The sequence below is a fragment of the Notothenia rossii genome (assembly GCF_949606895.1).
Source record: "Notothenia rossii genome assembly, chromosome: 1".
Classification (NCBI taxonomy): Eukaryota; Metazoa; Chordata; class Actinopteri; order Perciformes; family Nototheniidae; genus Notothenia; species Notothenia rossii.
The window spans coordinates 86,578,207-86,592,827 of NC_136912.1; the positions used below are offsets into that span (position 1 = coordinate 86,578,207).

The 14,621-nt window shown below is 39.0% G+C and overlaps 1 protein-coding gene across 1 annotated transcript; it reads left to right on the forward strand.

The window, feature by feature from the left end:
- The first annotated feature begins 655 nt into the window (after positions 1-655).
- Positions 656-14,361, forward strand: tm6sf2b (transmembrane 6 superfamily member 2b). Its single transcript, XM_079651380.1, has 11 exons — positions 656-824; positions 1,065-1,180; positions 3,581-3,684; positions 6,023-6,120; positions 6,250-6,353; positions 6,880-6,962; positions 7,340-7,464; positions 8,851-8,952; positions 9,688-9,780; positions 11,927-12,046; positions 12,712-14,361. The coding sequence occupies exons 2-11, from the start codon at positions 1,101-1,103 to the stop codon at positions 12,946-12,948; spliced, it is 1,146 nt and encodes a 381-aa protein (XP_079507506.1). The 5' UTR covers positions 656-824; positions 1,065-1,100; the 3' UTR covers positions 12,949-14,361.
- The last annotated feature ends 260 nt before the right edge of the window (positions 14,362-14,621 follow it).

A 14,621-nucleotide genomic window follows, 5' to 3' on the forward strand; every position in this document is an offset into this window, starting at 1 on the left:
CAGAGCCCTTAAACATAGGCTCAATGAAGATTTGCAACCATTGATATTTTTTTGCAGATTGGAGAAATGGCCGCAGGAATAATTCCCACTTCCTGTTTATGTCTTCACTGCACATTTTCTGAAATAGGTCTGTAAAGCTGTGTTCCTCAAACAACTACATTCATTCATATTGTCGGCCTATTCAGCATCTGTTCATTGTTATTCTTACGCAAGTTAGTGACTGTAAATAGACATGCACTCTGCATACAGTTGACGTCAACGACCTTCCTTTTGTTTTTAAAACCCTTGCAAAACCAGCAACACTTATTTGTTAAGAAATGTAAATCAGTTGTTACTTTTAAGGAACTTAATCCATCTCCATTTATTTTCCTTTTTCGACATACTGATATGCAACCATGTCTTGAAATGGATTAACATTTTTGATATATTTTAGGTCACAGTGTCCACAATTTTTGCTGGATTGAAGGAAACAAAAAAGAGCAGACAATTCAATTCTTATGATCCCTGAAAACTACTGTCACATCCATACTCCTTAAACCATTGTAGTATAGCTATATGAATGAATCATAAACGGCACACAATCACACATTTCAAAACACACATTAAGTGGATCAGGATCAGGGTCACTTAAAGTGTGTTGCTACATGAAGTGGAATGTAGGCCTCCTCACTAATACGACTTATGTAAATCTCTGACCAAACCAAATTGCTTAACTTTTCCCCCAAAAGCTTCTTTGTCTTCACTTCATTATTTTTCCCAGTAAAGGCCATGTCTGCCTCAGGCCAGCCGTAATTTGATTAATCCACCGAGAGGGTAGCCAGACGGTAAGAGCCTGCTCTGCTTCTTTTCCGTTCTATTCAAAATTGTAGATCTCATTTAGGATATTATTCCATGACATTCATATTTAGTTGTACTTAAAGGATTGATTTCATTTGTTCCAGTTCTCCTAAATATATTGGTTCCTTGCTTTTTGAATATTGTTTTTTTAAATATCAGTGTTACTATATTGAGGATACTGTATTGACGTGAAAACCGATAACTGTGTTTTTCTTTTCTTTTACCAGTGCTGAGGGGTTCTGAAGGGAACAGCTTTTGAAGAGATGGAGACCTTTGTATTTCTATTTTCATTTTCTGCCCTCGGCATTCTCTATGCCATGAACAGCATTCCTGCATTTCAAGAGTAAGTCAAAGCACGTATTGATTTATTGAAAAAAAATAGAGAGTGCTGAACGGAGTCAAGAAATGTGTGATATTGAAGAAAAAATGAGGTGTTCTTCATTGATAGTGCAAGTAGACTAAGGTCATATTACTTTTAATTGAGGCCCACAGTGTGGATTAGCAGTCTGAAAAGCATCCAAGGCATTTTTCATTTTATGTGCTTTTAATAGTTTATTATTAGTTATTTGTGCTAAAATTGTTATGGCTACACTAATTGGTGGAAACTAGTACATTTTGTCTTTAAAATTATACCAACAATTGTATACAACCCCAACACCTAAAAACATTGAAATTACATTAATCCAACACAAATACAATCTTTAACAATTATAATACAATTTAAATAATATAAATGTTTATTTTTTAACAGTCAACTCCTCCTGTAAAATGAGATGAAAAGCGGTATTTTTTTTCACCACTAGAGTACACTATAAACTCAAGAAATGTGAATAGAATGTGTGGAGATAATCTGATGTTGGAGATAATTAATGTTCTCAGCTAACTCAATTATTATATTCTTTTCTTAGTCAGTTATTTTCTGTTTTGCCTGTTTATTGGGATTCTGCTCTCATTATATTGTCTCAAAGGTGGGGTAGGTAAGTTTGAGAAACCGGCTCGAAATACACTTTTTGTTATATTCCATGGAATGCTCTTAACATCCCGATAGCAATGAATATCTTAAGTGCTTAGACAAAAAATCCATTAAAAAAAATGCATCAGTGGAAGCCGTAGTACTGTAAAAAGCACGAGCAATCATTTTAGCCGGCCGGCTAAAAATAACTGGATGGCGTACCTGCCTGTCAGCCTTCCATCTGTGCACTAATTTATCTCGAGCCCTCATTTGTCATGTGCGCGTTGGTGTGTGTTGGAGGGGCTCTGTAAGGAAGTGGCAGATTTTTTCCGGATGTGTATTTTCAAATTCTAGCGCATTCGAGCTAGTTTCTCCAAAATTACCTACGGGCACATTTAAGAGTTGTGTACTACCTCATGGGCTGAATAGCCAGTGAAACACACGTTGCACTCCGACACCCTTAAACTTTTTACAGCCAGATATTACTCATTTTTGACAGACTTTTACACTCCTCCTGTGTGAATATCTCTGCTGGCTCTTTTTTGAGTGTGTGGACATTGAGAATCAATACATACTGCCCAGAAGAGTTTGATAAATTGCTCTTGACATACAATATGCCTTGTGCTCTTCCACTCTGCAAACAAACAGTATTGTGCGCATAAATCTTTCTGCACTTTTGAATTGGAGAGTTGGGAAGGAAGCTTCACAGCATTTGTTTTCCTTCTGTGAGCACACATTGTGAGTTTTTCTGAGGCTGTAATGTTGTTTATCCGGAGATACCTTCAGCACATTAATCTTTCCAGTGCGAGAAAACGGTACCTTTGACCAGTAAACATGGAGGGCAGCGCTGAACTAACATGGCCTTAGCTTGCTGCTTCCCACACTTCTGCCTATGATTGATTATACCTTTGTAAAGCTGGGCTTTAAAGCCACTGGAAGGCATACCACCACAGCAGTATGAGAGGGTATTTAAGTTTAACAAAGATAAGTTGCTGTACTGTATACTAACTGTACGACAATGTTCTGTTACTTTCTTTTAGAAAATAAAAATGCATAACCTCATACAAAGAAAGAGAATTGAAGGCAGTTAAAATATTCTCTTCAACAAAAAATAAGCATGTAATAACATGACAGAGAGACATGATTTTGAGACTTTTTAATCAGAAATAGCAGCCATTTTGATTCAGAAATTAGTTTCTTTAAACACATTATATTTGTAAAACTGATACAAGGCTACTCCTTGTACCAAAATCTCAAATAAAAGGAGTTAAGAAAAGTAGATCCAATGTGATCCTGCCATAATAAGATGACAGATAGTTTGACTTTTTTTTAATCAGAAATACCAACAATTCTGATTATATATTATTATATTTGTAAAACTTCAGATTACAATGAGGCGACACCTGAACTAAAAACAATCTAAGATTACAGGCAGGGACATAATCTGCAGGGACACAAAGCACCACACCAGCAGTGCCTTTATTCCCTCTGGGTGCAGTGCATCCCTCACACATATTTCTCCTCACACTTCTGAATTATTTCTCCCTGTGCTGACTCTGGGTGTTGCGTGATTATCATTCTCCCTGACTTCCCATTCATCATCATTTACTAATTTAGCACTGCCGAGCACACTGGCACAACTTCCATGTTAGAAACTAATTAGTGAAGAGAATGAAGCAGAAAATCAGAAGCAGATTGGTATCTAAAAGTGCAGAGTGTCAGCAGTGAGCCTGTGGACAATCTGTACTCTTATGTTTCTTAGGTAACAGTTGGATTCCTCTTCTTTCACAGGCCTTATGTGATCTTGGAGATTGGCGTTGCTGTATTGGTGGTTGTGTTTCTATTCTACTTCCTCATCACGCGTGGCAACCCCCCTAAAGATGTCCTATTCTTTGGTAATCAACACAACTATGTGCATTTCACAACTCACATGCAATATATTTCCAAATCACTGTATTTTACAAAGATTATATTGTATGTAACATGACTTGATATGTCGAAAGCAGCTTAGGTTCAGAGCAAATATTAACCACACTTTTCTGAGTCATGACCGACCCAAACCCCCTTCAAGCTGAGAACATTCACACCTCTTGTACATACTTAACCTTTTAGCTTTTCTTTAGACTTGAACTTGACCTTGAAGCAAAATCACAGCTTCTGGAAAATGGGTCATACACGAAAAGACTCCTCACTTCTGCACCTGCATAAAACCATTGCTACTACACTATCAACTGACTCTAAATGCCATAAGGGTGTCTGGATTCAGTTTTAATCATATGACCATTGGCCTCTTGTGCACAGTTTACACACTTTTCATTTAGCTTTAGAGATTTGTGTCACATTGTTCCCTGTTAAGTTATTGCTCAAATATGTTTTCCATTTCCAGTCATTATTTCCCTGCAAATTCTCCCCTGCAGCTGATACCAGGGGCTAAGCTTGTGGGTAAGAAACAATGTGATATATCGGTAGTTGGTGCCCAGGGCCAGGCTAGTGTTAGGCTGGAGAAACCACAACAATGAGGACAAAGCTGCGGCAGGCTCCTCTCAATGATAGAGAGCCATAATCCCCCTGCTATCTCACCTGTTAGATGTCAGAGATAAACCTTGTTGTCCTGAGGATTACAGAGGCCCTGGTACACAGTCGAGACAAAACGCATGTGTCTGTGTGCAAAGAGTGTGTGAAGGACAGATAGGAAGGATATGATACAGCGATTTTAAGCTGTGGTATCTGCAGCGATATGCTCGTGTCACAACAAACTGTGAATCCCTTTATAATGACATTCTGACAAAAATTCCAGGCAGAAAATCATTGCAATGGCTTTTACAGCTGTTTTCTATGAACTGTATATCCAACTGCAAATCACTGATGCAGGCGTGCGATTTTCCACAAAGGATGTGCACGTTTTTTAGATGCTCTGTTTCAGTTCAGCTAAAGGGATTGCTAATTCTGATAAATATTTCACAGTTCTTGATGAAGTCAGTGTATGCATATCGGTTGCGCCATAACAGTCATACCTCCCAACTGTTGTTTAAAAAAATGTCCACGGGTGAAGGGTCATTTGCCTCATATTGTTTACCCCACATGCTCTGCCATTGTGAATGTGAATTTTGTAGTTGATTACATCCAGGAAACATTTTCCCATTCATTAACAATCCAATGAGCATGATTTGCAAAGGCCCATCTCCTTAATTATAATGTGAAGTTACATTTCATACTGCACTGCACCCTGATGACTGAGGACTTTTTATGGTCCGAAGCATCCAGACGTCTTCTACGATCATCTGCTGAAAGTCTCCAACATGCTGTAGCCAGTGTTTTGGTGAGCCGACGTGTTTTGTAGTCCATTGATTGTTAACCAGTGAGACTGCTGCACTTTAAAAAGTCAGCCAATATCCTTAAGGTGCACGATCCTGCCCTCTTGGCACTAACAATAACCCCCTTGTTACTTCATGTGTAAAGCCCATTTTTAGTAATCCAGTTTTTTTAAAAGAACATTTTTTTACACTTGGTATTAGTGATTCATATACAAATCATATGGAAGCTGTTTCAGTTACTTTTCTAGCTCCCAAATCTACTGAAGAAACCTCACAGGGAATAGAAGTGTTTAGTAAACAGTCAATGACAGCGATTGTACTACTGGGGCCAGGGTTTCTTAGCATTTGTAAGACTCACATGCCACTCAGGTGTTTATTCAGATCTACACTTTAAATTCTGTCTTGTTGACATGGCCTTTCAGCTTTAACCTTAGGTTGGAAGCAGGGACTCAATATAAATATGCCTCCAGCACACCTTACTGCTCAAGACTTAATTTTCTCCACCCGCTTTCCCATAAATCACTGACAAGCCAGTTGACGTCAAATGCCTTGAACTTAAAAATGTGGAATTAAAAAAGCTGGAAAAGAGTTTTATAAAGGTTTAGGAGACATGCGGTTTCTAAGCACTCTTACAACACTGTATGTATTTTCCGATTAGGTGGACAAAAGAGATTGAGTCATTTCATGAAACTTAGAAAAATAATGGTGGCTTTTGAATGACGCTTGTTCAAAGCTGAAAAGCTGCTTAACATGTCATGGTGTCCTGCAAGTATTGGGGGGTCTGAATCTAATACTGTTTAGTTATATTTACACGGACCAACACACACTGAAACAATATGAATTTTAAAATTATGCATTTTTCATATGTATCTATCGGATAGATGTTTTTATTTACCTGTATTGTTTATTGCCTTTGCAGTTTTTGCTGTATTTTCCTTTACTTGTGTCATTGACCTGGTGAGTGCCTTGGAATATGACGGAATTATCTCCGGCTTTATGACATTCTACCAAAAGACAGTAGGTTTCTTATTCTCACCTCTAAAATGCTTTTGTTAATAATACAAAATACCCTGATTTAAAACGGCAGCCATATTCGAACCCACTGTTGGTCATTAACACTCTCTCCACGTACTGTCTTTGTTTCAGGGAGAGCCTTACCTGGGGACACCCTATGCCATCATGATGTGTTATTGGGATGGAATAGTGCACTTTATCATGTATCTGGTGATGATCAGCAGGATAACAGACAGGTGGGTGATGATCAAGTCACATCAGGTCACATCAAGCTCATTCATCTTGCTGTCCATCACAACATGACTATACAGAAATCAACAGTACCCTGCCTATCTAACTGATGAAACAACAATTTAAGAGCTTACGAAAGCACAGCTGTAACAGAATATTTTAGCACTAAGCCCATAGACTTGCCTTGTTTTTTCATATATTAGACTTTCTTCAAGAAATAGAGACAGAGAGAGATTCACAAGTTGCCTTAATCATATTAAATTCACCAAATGGCCTGAATAAAACATTATTTTCAGGAAACAGGGTCCTCTAGAGTTAGTTAGTCATTTGAATAAGTGGGTTCAAGAGTTCAGGGTGAGTGCTGTCTTGGTTTAGGTACTATCATATCATCAATTTTTTTTTAAAAGGTTGCCAGCTTTTAACCACTAGGAGAAATTGCACCGTGCTATGTATTACACAGAACATGTGATAGATGTAAGAAGTTAACCATTAGAGGCATGTATCGACTGACTGGCATGTATTCCCATCCAGGAAAGGCTACCGATCCCTGGGTTTGATCTGGGCTGGCTCTCTGTGTGCCAACATGAGTGTGTTCATCGCCGGTATAGTGGCAGGTGAGTCACATCTCTTATTCACCCTCACTTGTCCCGTGATGAAAAGCGTTGATCAAGTGAACATCTGCTCTGTCGTGTACCATCAGTGTCACAGTTCAGCCTGCCAACAGACATGCTCCATGCCTCGCCTGCCGTCACAAGCCACAGAACAAAGCAGGAAGCATGCGTTAAGCATCTGTTGTTGACATTTCAAACTTCATACATGAGTGTTGCAAGATCAGACGTCTAAAGTCTGCTGTGTTATCATAGACATACTGTACTGTATGCCTTAAGCGGACTGTACAGGTTTACTTTGGATGCTTTAATACAGATGTACACTGAGATGTATATGGGTCAGTAAACATTGATAAAAGTCTCTTGCTTTTTCTTTGTGGCAGGTAAATATGGGTCAGAGATCCGTCCAGCTTTCTGGATCAACTTTCTTTTCCTCCTGATGCCTGTGTGGGGAGCCATTACACTATTCACACGGCCCAAGGACAGACCACTAATTGGTGGATACAATGTAAGTCTGATGCATGAATTGTTAGACCTTGGTATGAGAGGTTTAGAGCAGTGGTGTTTGCTGATTGTACTTTAATCAGGGTAACATATAGTGAAGTCCAGTTGAATATGATCCAGACCATGAAAGAAAACAAAGGTCAGCCAATTCATCATTTATATTTATGAGCTGCTGTAATTTTAGGTGGTGTAGTCATTGTGAGAATAGGATACTGTGGTGTACTCAACTGAACTTGACAACCTAACAATGTTAGCAAGTGAAACTACAATGTTCCCAAATGAAAGTTAATAAGTTAGCCAGCAGTGGAAGAAGCATTACAAATGTTTACTTAAAAAATTGCATTTTGAAAACCACAATGGGAAAATACTCCAAATGTATGAAAAAGATCATGCAAACCAGACTTAAGTAAAAGTAGCCTATGTAACTATTACCAGCAAAATGAACTTAAAGGTGGGGTAGGTAATTTTGGAGAAACCAGCTCGAGTGCGCTATAACTTGAAAATACACAGCCGGAACAAATCTGCCTCTTCCTTACAGAGCAGCTCCTTCAACACACACGAACGCGCACATGACCAATGAGGGCACGAGATAAGTTTGTGCACAGATGGAAGGCTGACAGGCAGGTAGGCCATCCAGTTACTTTAGCCGGGCCGGCTCAGATGATTGGTCGTGCTTTTTACAGTACTACGGCTTCCACAGATGACATTTTTTTACGGATTTTTTGTCAAAGCACTTAAGATATTCATTGCTATCGGGATGTTAAGAGCATTCCATGGAATATGACAAAAAGTGTATTTCGAGCGGGTTTCTCAAACTTACCTACCCCACCTTTAAAGTAGCTAAGATCAAAGTAAATCATTTGCATAAAAATTGCCCCTCAGTCAGGTGGAGACTCAGTCACAGTTTTACTTTTATATCATGTGTGGCTTAATATTACTGCTGCATTAACGTGTATACTGCTGCCCAAATGAAAGACAAAATAAGTTAGCAACCTTCTAGTGAACTCAGTGAATCAGCCAGAGTTAGATATTTCCTAAAAGAGAACACGAGAACATAGCTAAAAAGTGTTGAATGTTGAACTTTTCATCAGATAGACACAAACACAACAACAAATGAAGACTTATGTTATTCTATAGCTGCTGGATCTGTAAAAACCCAACAGTGTGCCATACCAACTCAAATATTGATGGTATGCCAACACAAAATATTAATTCTAGTTGCCTCAAGTGGCCCAAAAAATGAATAGATTAGTTGCAGGGTTTAAAAACCTGTAGAGACGCACATTCCACTCTGTAGAAACACAGGTGTCATTGAAGTGAGATTGAGAGTGTGCTCTGAAGCAACAACCTCCATCTCCATGCTGAACATCGTGTTGTCTTCTCCCCACAGGCCCAGCAGGCTCAGAGCATGAAGCTGATCTGGCGTCCCACAGATCTGATCCTGGTGGTGCTTCTGATCGCTGCCATGGCCTTCACTGCCATCAGAGGCCTGGTGAGTGTACATCACATCCATGTGTACAGACTTCGAGGCTGTGATGGAAGTTCTGAAAGTCATGCAGCATGTAATCTTGTTCATGCGGAAAGGTTTAGGGAGTCACAAGGATTCAAAATAGTGTGTATTATTGTGTTCTATTAGACAGCTTTGTTGAATACTCCATTCTGTCAATCACGGCATCCTACCTACAGTTGATAATACTCTCATGTCTCTTGAGAGAGTAATTTAAGCTAGCTCCTGCAGCTCTTACGCTAAGCTCAGTGCAAAGACTAGAAACGAGGAGAAACAGCAAGAGGGGCTCTGTTGAGACGTACAAATCTGCCTTCCAGCACCTCTAAAGCTCACCAATGTCATTTGTGGTTTTGCAAAGTGTAAACAAATACATATTGTATTTAATTAGTGAGTTTAGAGGCGGAGTAAAGCGAATTGTGATGACTTTGGATACTTCAAGAGGTGTTTCCCCATGTTTCCTAGCTGTAGCTTCACATTTAGTGGACAGATATGTTTTGCTCACACAACTATCAGGAAGCATAGTTCCCAAAATATCAAACTATTAATTTAACCATGTGCAGTGTGCCATTCTTTTAACCAATACTGATACTGAAAATACTAGTGTTTATGGGGACCATTCTTTTTTATATAATATCAGGCTGAAGGAAACTTGCAGTTTGTGGATTTGTCTGATTAAATTGCATCACTTTGTGTTGCTGTTATTTTGTCCACCCTTTGTAGGTGGCTCTGGACTCTCCGCTTGAAGCCTGTTTGATTTACGTGAAGCACTATGAACCCTACCTGAAGGATCCAGTGGGCTACCCCAGAGTGATGGTGAGTGCTTTTCTTTCTCTCTCCACACTATCTGCAGCAGCACCTGAACGCCCCTCTCCAGCCTGTTTTAAATAACCAGCCACATAATGGACCTCTGCCTGCTGGATATCACTCTGAGTGCGCTGGATGCTTGCCCTTATCTCCTCCACTCTTTCAGCTTGTAGCTGATTACAGAGGCATTTTTCATCATTACAGCAACAATGAGCAAGGGCCAGTGCATCTTTGTCCCTCGATTAATTTGAGTAAGATGGATATCAGATTATTACAGTGACTGGCTCTGGGTAAGCTTTCCTTTTATTTCTGTTCTCCTGAGTCCTGACCCTCCTCGACTGTGGGTTTTGTTGTGTTTTTTTTGGCATACACAACTCTGTCAATAGGTTATCCAAAGACCTTGTTGGGGCCGCAGTCCAGTCACAATTGAAAGTCATTGATCAGACAAACGAACCGCATGCTGAGAACTTGATAAGCTAATCCTGCTCCCAAAGCCCCCCATCAGCATCTCACTGGGTGGGAGGAGAGCGTGTGTGCAGCATGTGAAAGTATGTCTCGAGTAGCAGCCTTTGAAAAACGGTGTCTGTGTGTGTGTGTGTGTGTGTGTTTGTTTGTGTGTCTAGCATTCGCTCATTGGTGCTTCTGTGTACGTGTGAAGGAATACGAAGTTCGGTTTGTGCAGGGTTGCAATGTTTCTGCATTGACCAACCTCTAAATTCATTGATGATGATGAACGATATGTGGCAGATTACCGTGGCAGCACTAAAAAGACATTTAAACAAAAGACTGAAGGGCATATATGATTGGCTTTCAGGCCTTGAGCTCAACTCATTAGAATTCATCAAGACCAAGTATGAAAAGAAACCGTTCAGTGGTATAATTTGAGGGTTACAGTGGGAAACTGGCTTTCATGCGCCAAATATTTTAAGTTGAAGGTCAAGGCGGCCGTTGTGTGGGAGTAGTAATTTGTGCTGAGGGTGCAAATTTGTGTTTGAGAGAAGTGGTGAGATACTCCAGCACTGCACTTACGAACAAGTTTGAGAAAACTGAGACTTTATTTGAGTACTTTTCACATTTCAGTTATGTTAAGACTGCGCTTAATGATCGTTTGATGACGTTTTACACAACATGAGATCAGATAAAAGAGATAAAATGGACTTTTAGATCTACATAATTGGGCCCCTGAACCTCTGAACCATATACATCATAAAAATACATTAAAACATCTTATAAACTTTAACGATTTAACGCTTTACAGCAAGGGTTTTCAAAGTCTGAGATTGTAAGCCTCTCTTCAGACAAAGCTTGGAAAAATGCACCCTTAGTTCACTTACTTAAATTCAATTCCTAGATGCATTAGATGGTTGTATCATTTATTATCCCATAGTCATCGAGCCAAGACACCGTAATATTGCTGTTAGTGACATTAATCTGACAACACTAAATACATAAAAAAGATAATTACTGTTGGTGCATTTATCAGTGTCTGTGCATCAATGTACAAAACACTCAACAATTCCCCCCAAGTCCTGGATCTCAACTCCCTTTATTACTTTATCACACATTTAAGCTCCTCGATCTGATCCTCTCGTGTTAACAAACGTAATATTTCTCACTTCCATTCACCGAGCCCCCCTGGGGAGGTCCTTCTCACGCTTTGAAAACCTCTGCTGTAGAGGCTACACAGCTAAGAACACATATTTTTAAATTGTACAGAGATTTTTTTAGTGATAGTACTTTTATTGAATACAGAAAGGTTCCAGTATTCTTCCACACTGGCGGGGCTACTTGTACGCAGTGAATTATTCTGTGGGTTTGTATTTGCACATTCAAAGCAGCCCTCTTCTGTATTCAGTGAGAGTAGTGCAGTGCAGGCCAGAGGAGAAGGAGGATGCTCTGTATTAATTGTCTGCTGGATTGTTGGTCAGGACCCAACAACAACACAGACTGACAGTGATGGAGAGGAAAGTACTTCTGCACAGTGAAGCACTTTTCACTGGATACAGAATTAGCTTTATTATAGACTATAATATACTCACCTACTGTATTTAATTTGAGTATGTTGTAATATAATGATCAGGGTGATTAAAATGGTGAGGGAAGACATTTTTGCAATAAATGATCGATTCACAAGTAATATATTTTGTGTTTTCAGATGCTACACTTGTTCTTCTATGGACTACCTCTGTTGGGTGCCTTTGTTTACGGTCTCCTCAAGCCTGGGTGCACATGGATGTCAGACTGGACTTTGTTTTTAGCAGGAGCCATGATCCAGGTAACACCATAAAGACAAACAGTCAATAAATATAACTGGCTCTGAATACTTTATTTAGGATACAGGTGCTGCATATTGAATCAGGTTGCGCTGACAGTTTTTTCGCATTGCATCAAGTCATTAGGGTAATTGCAACCTATGATTAATTAAAGTAAAATTAAAGTAAAGTTTACTTTCATCAATAAGAGGTCTGACACGTGTCACTTCAATTAAACTCTTTGTAGTGAGCTCATATCCTGCTAATATGACCTGGTCCACATTTTTCCTTTGAAGCATATTTTTTCTGTAATTAACAAGCTGCTCGTGCTTCCTCTAAAAACCTGACGGGAAGATTGGAGCCATGAACCAACAGGAAGAACTTGATTAAAGTCTTGTTTCAATGTTTATAAAAGGTGGCATATTTTCAGTTTTTAATTAATAGCCAAATTCTTAAGTCATCCCTTGTGAAGTTGCCCATTTGTTGGCCTATATATTTTAACAGCAGACTAATGACAAGGGAATTTAAGTACATATTTCCCCCCATTTCTCTCCAGGAACTGTGGAAGAAACATTCCATCAGTGTGAATAAAAACCAACTAGTGGAGTAATCATTGCAGATAGATAATATTCAGTATAAGTGGATGACAATGCAGTCTAACCTCTGCCTTGTTTGTGTCTCCTTCCAGTGCCAGTGGGCTCACATCGGGGGGTCTCTCCACCCTCGTACTACGGCTCAATTTCGTATCCCAAATGGGGTTTTCTGGTCCGTGCTGGTAGCTAACCTGCTTTATGCAGTCACTCCCATCCTGGTGGCCTTGAGGGTTTGCAATAACCCCTACTTCTTCCTGAAGATCGCTCCGTTTCCTGGGCAGACCGGTTTGCCAAACAGTGAAGAGAAAGATACCAAGATCAAAGACAAATAGTTATTCTTAATCTTATCTGACCTTTGGAGGTAAATACCTGTGTGATTATTCATGAAGAGTTGTTTTATTTCAAATGCCAAAATACAAGATTATTTTGCTCAAAATATTTGGGTTTTGTTTTTAATTGAATTGCTTGATTATAATAACGCTTTGATTCCTTATGTAATACATACTGTGAAACAGCTTATTGGTCAGTAAAGACTGTTTGTATGTAGCGTCCTAAACTAGACAATGAACATGGTAAACATTATACAAATGCTGCAAATCAGCGTGATAGCATTTTCATTGTTAGCATTTTGAGCCGGTATGGAAAGACTTAGTTTTGTTTGTTTTACTTCCGGCAAATAAGTGAGAAAAAGGAGAGGGAACAGCATTACATCACGTCTGTTATTAAACTCTTACAACCTTGTGCCTCAAGGACTCTAAGAAGCAGCAAATAGCTTGTTGATGGGTGAAAACATCATGTTGTTGAGGTTTTACATCTTGTATGTTGGATGGGTCCTTCAGAAAGTGAGCAGATTGCCCCATAATAGAAACATCAAGGCCATTGAAAGAATATATATATATACAGCAGCGTATGATGAACACAAATCTAAAAATGTGCACAGAGTACAAGACTAATACAAGTAATATAAAAGCCAATGGCAGGAATTGTATTTCCAAGGTTAGTGCTCACTGTTCTGTATAATATTATATGACAATGCGAGTGTAAATCAGGGGTTTCAGTTTTTACACTCTTTGCAAGTAAAGCTGTTCTTTGCAAATACATATTTAACACTTCTAACCCGACATTGGAACCATTTCCGTTTATGATTTATAATTTAGACCTTTTCTCAGAGACACTGTTCAGAAACGCTAAGTTTCCTTTTTACACTTGTTCCTACACCTCAGCTCTATTCAGTTCCACAATAACACAAACGAAATGCACATGATTGAGTTTGTACTTTGATGGGCAGTGGATGGGTATACCGTATGATATACAGCCATGAAGGTAACAGAATAAACCACAAAGCGTGAACGACATGAACTTGAGGTGAGCTGAAAAATAATACTGCAAATCATCCTTTGTGTGAAAGCATGTTTCCTTTGCTGAAGTTTGTAAGCATTCAAAATGAGTAATTGGATGTGACTCTTTCTGTTACCTGCATTGAAATACTTCAACACAAAAGGAAATAACAAGGCCTTTATATTTCAGTGTGTGTAGCTGTAATAGAGAGGAAACCAAAACAGAAGAAGATTTAGCAATAGCAACAAGTTATATGAAGTCTGGGAAAAAGTATATTACAGATCGAATATGTTTAACAGTAAACATGTAACAATTCATTTAAAAGCTAAACTAGGCTAGGTTAATGACTAATTGATCGCTTTCAATGTATCAATTTATTATAGCATCCTGACTCGGACAGCACTCTCTGACATGTTTCATCTTCACCATGCATTATTATACTAGACTAGTTTTCTTAAGTCAAGTTGTTGGCCCTTCACTCTAAGTTTGGAGGGTTTGCCATGTTGTTTGGTACAGAAATGATGAAAACGTGTACATTGTTTATGTTTTGGATATATTGCAGAATGTCAGCCCACACACGCATGAAATAGAAATGATGGGGGTTTGAGTCTGTAGGAGGGGGACTTGATAAATACACAATATGCTTGTTATTTCTGTTGTCTGGAGC

What these genes read in the sequence shown, in the direction of transcription:
- tm6sf2b (XM_079651380.1), top strand. Translation starts at nt 1,101, where the DNA reads ATGGAGACCTTTGTATTTCTATTTTCATTTTCTGCCCTCGGCATTCTC. An exon ending in TGACATTCTACCAAAAGACA is followed by an intron (nt 6,121 to 6,249) that starts GTAGGTTTCTTA and finishes TCTTTGTTTCAG; the next exon opens with GGAGAGCCTTACCTGGGGAC. An exon ending in CATCGCCGGTATAGTGGCAG is followed by an intron (nt 6,963 to 7,339) that starts GTGAGTCACATC and finishes TCTTTGTGGCAG; the next exon opens with GTAAATATGGGTCAGAGATC.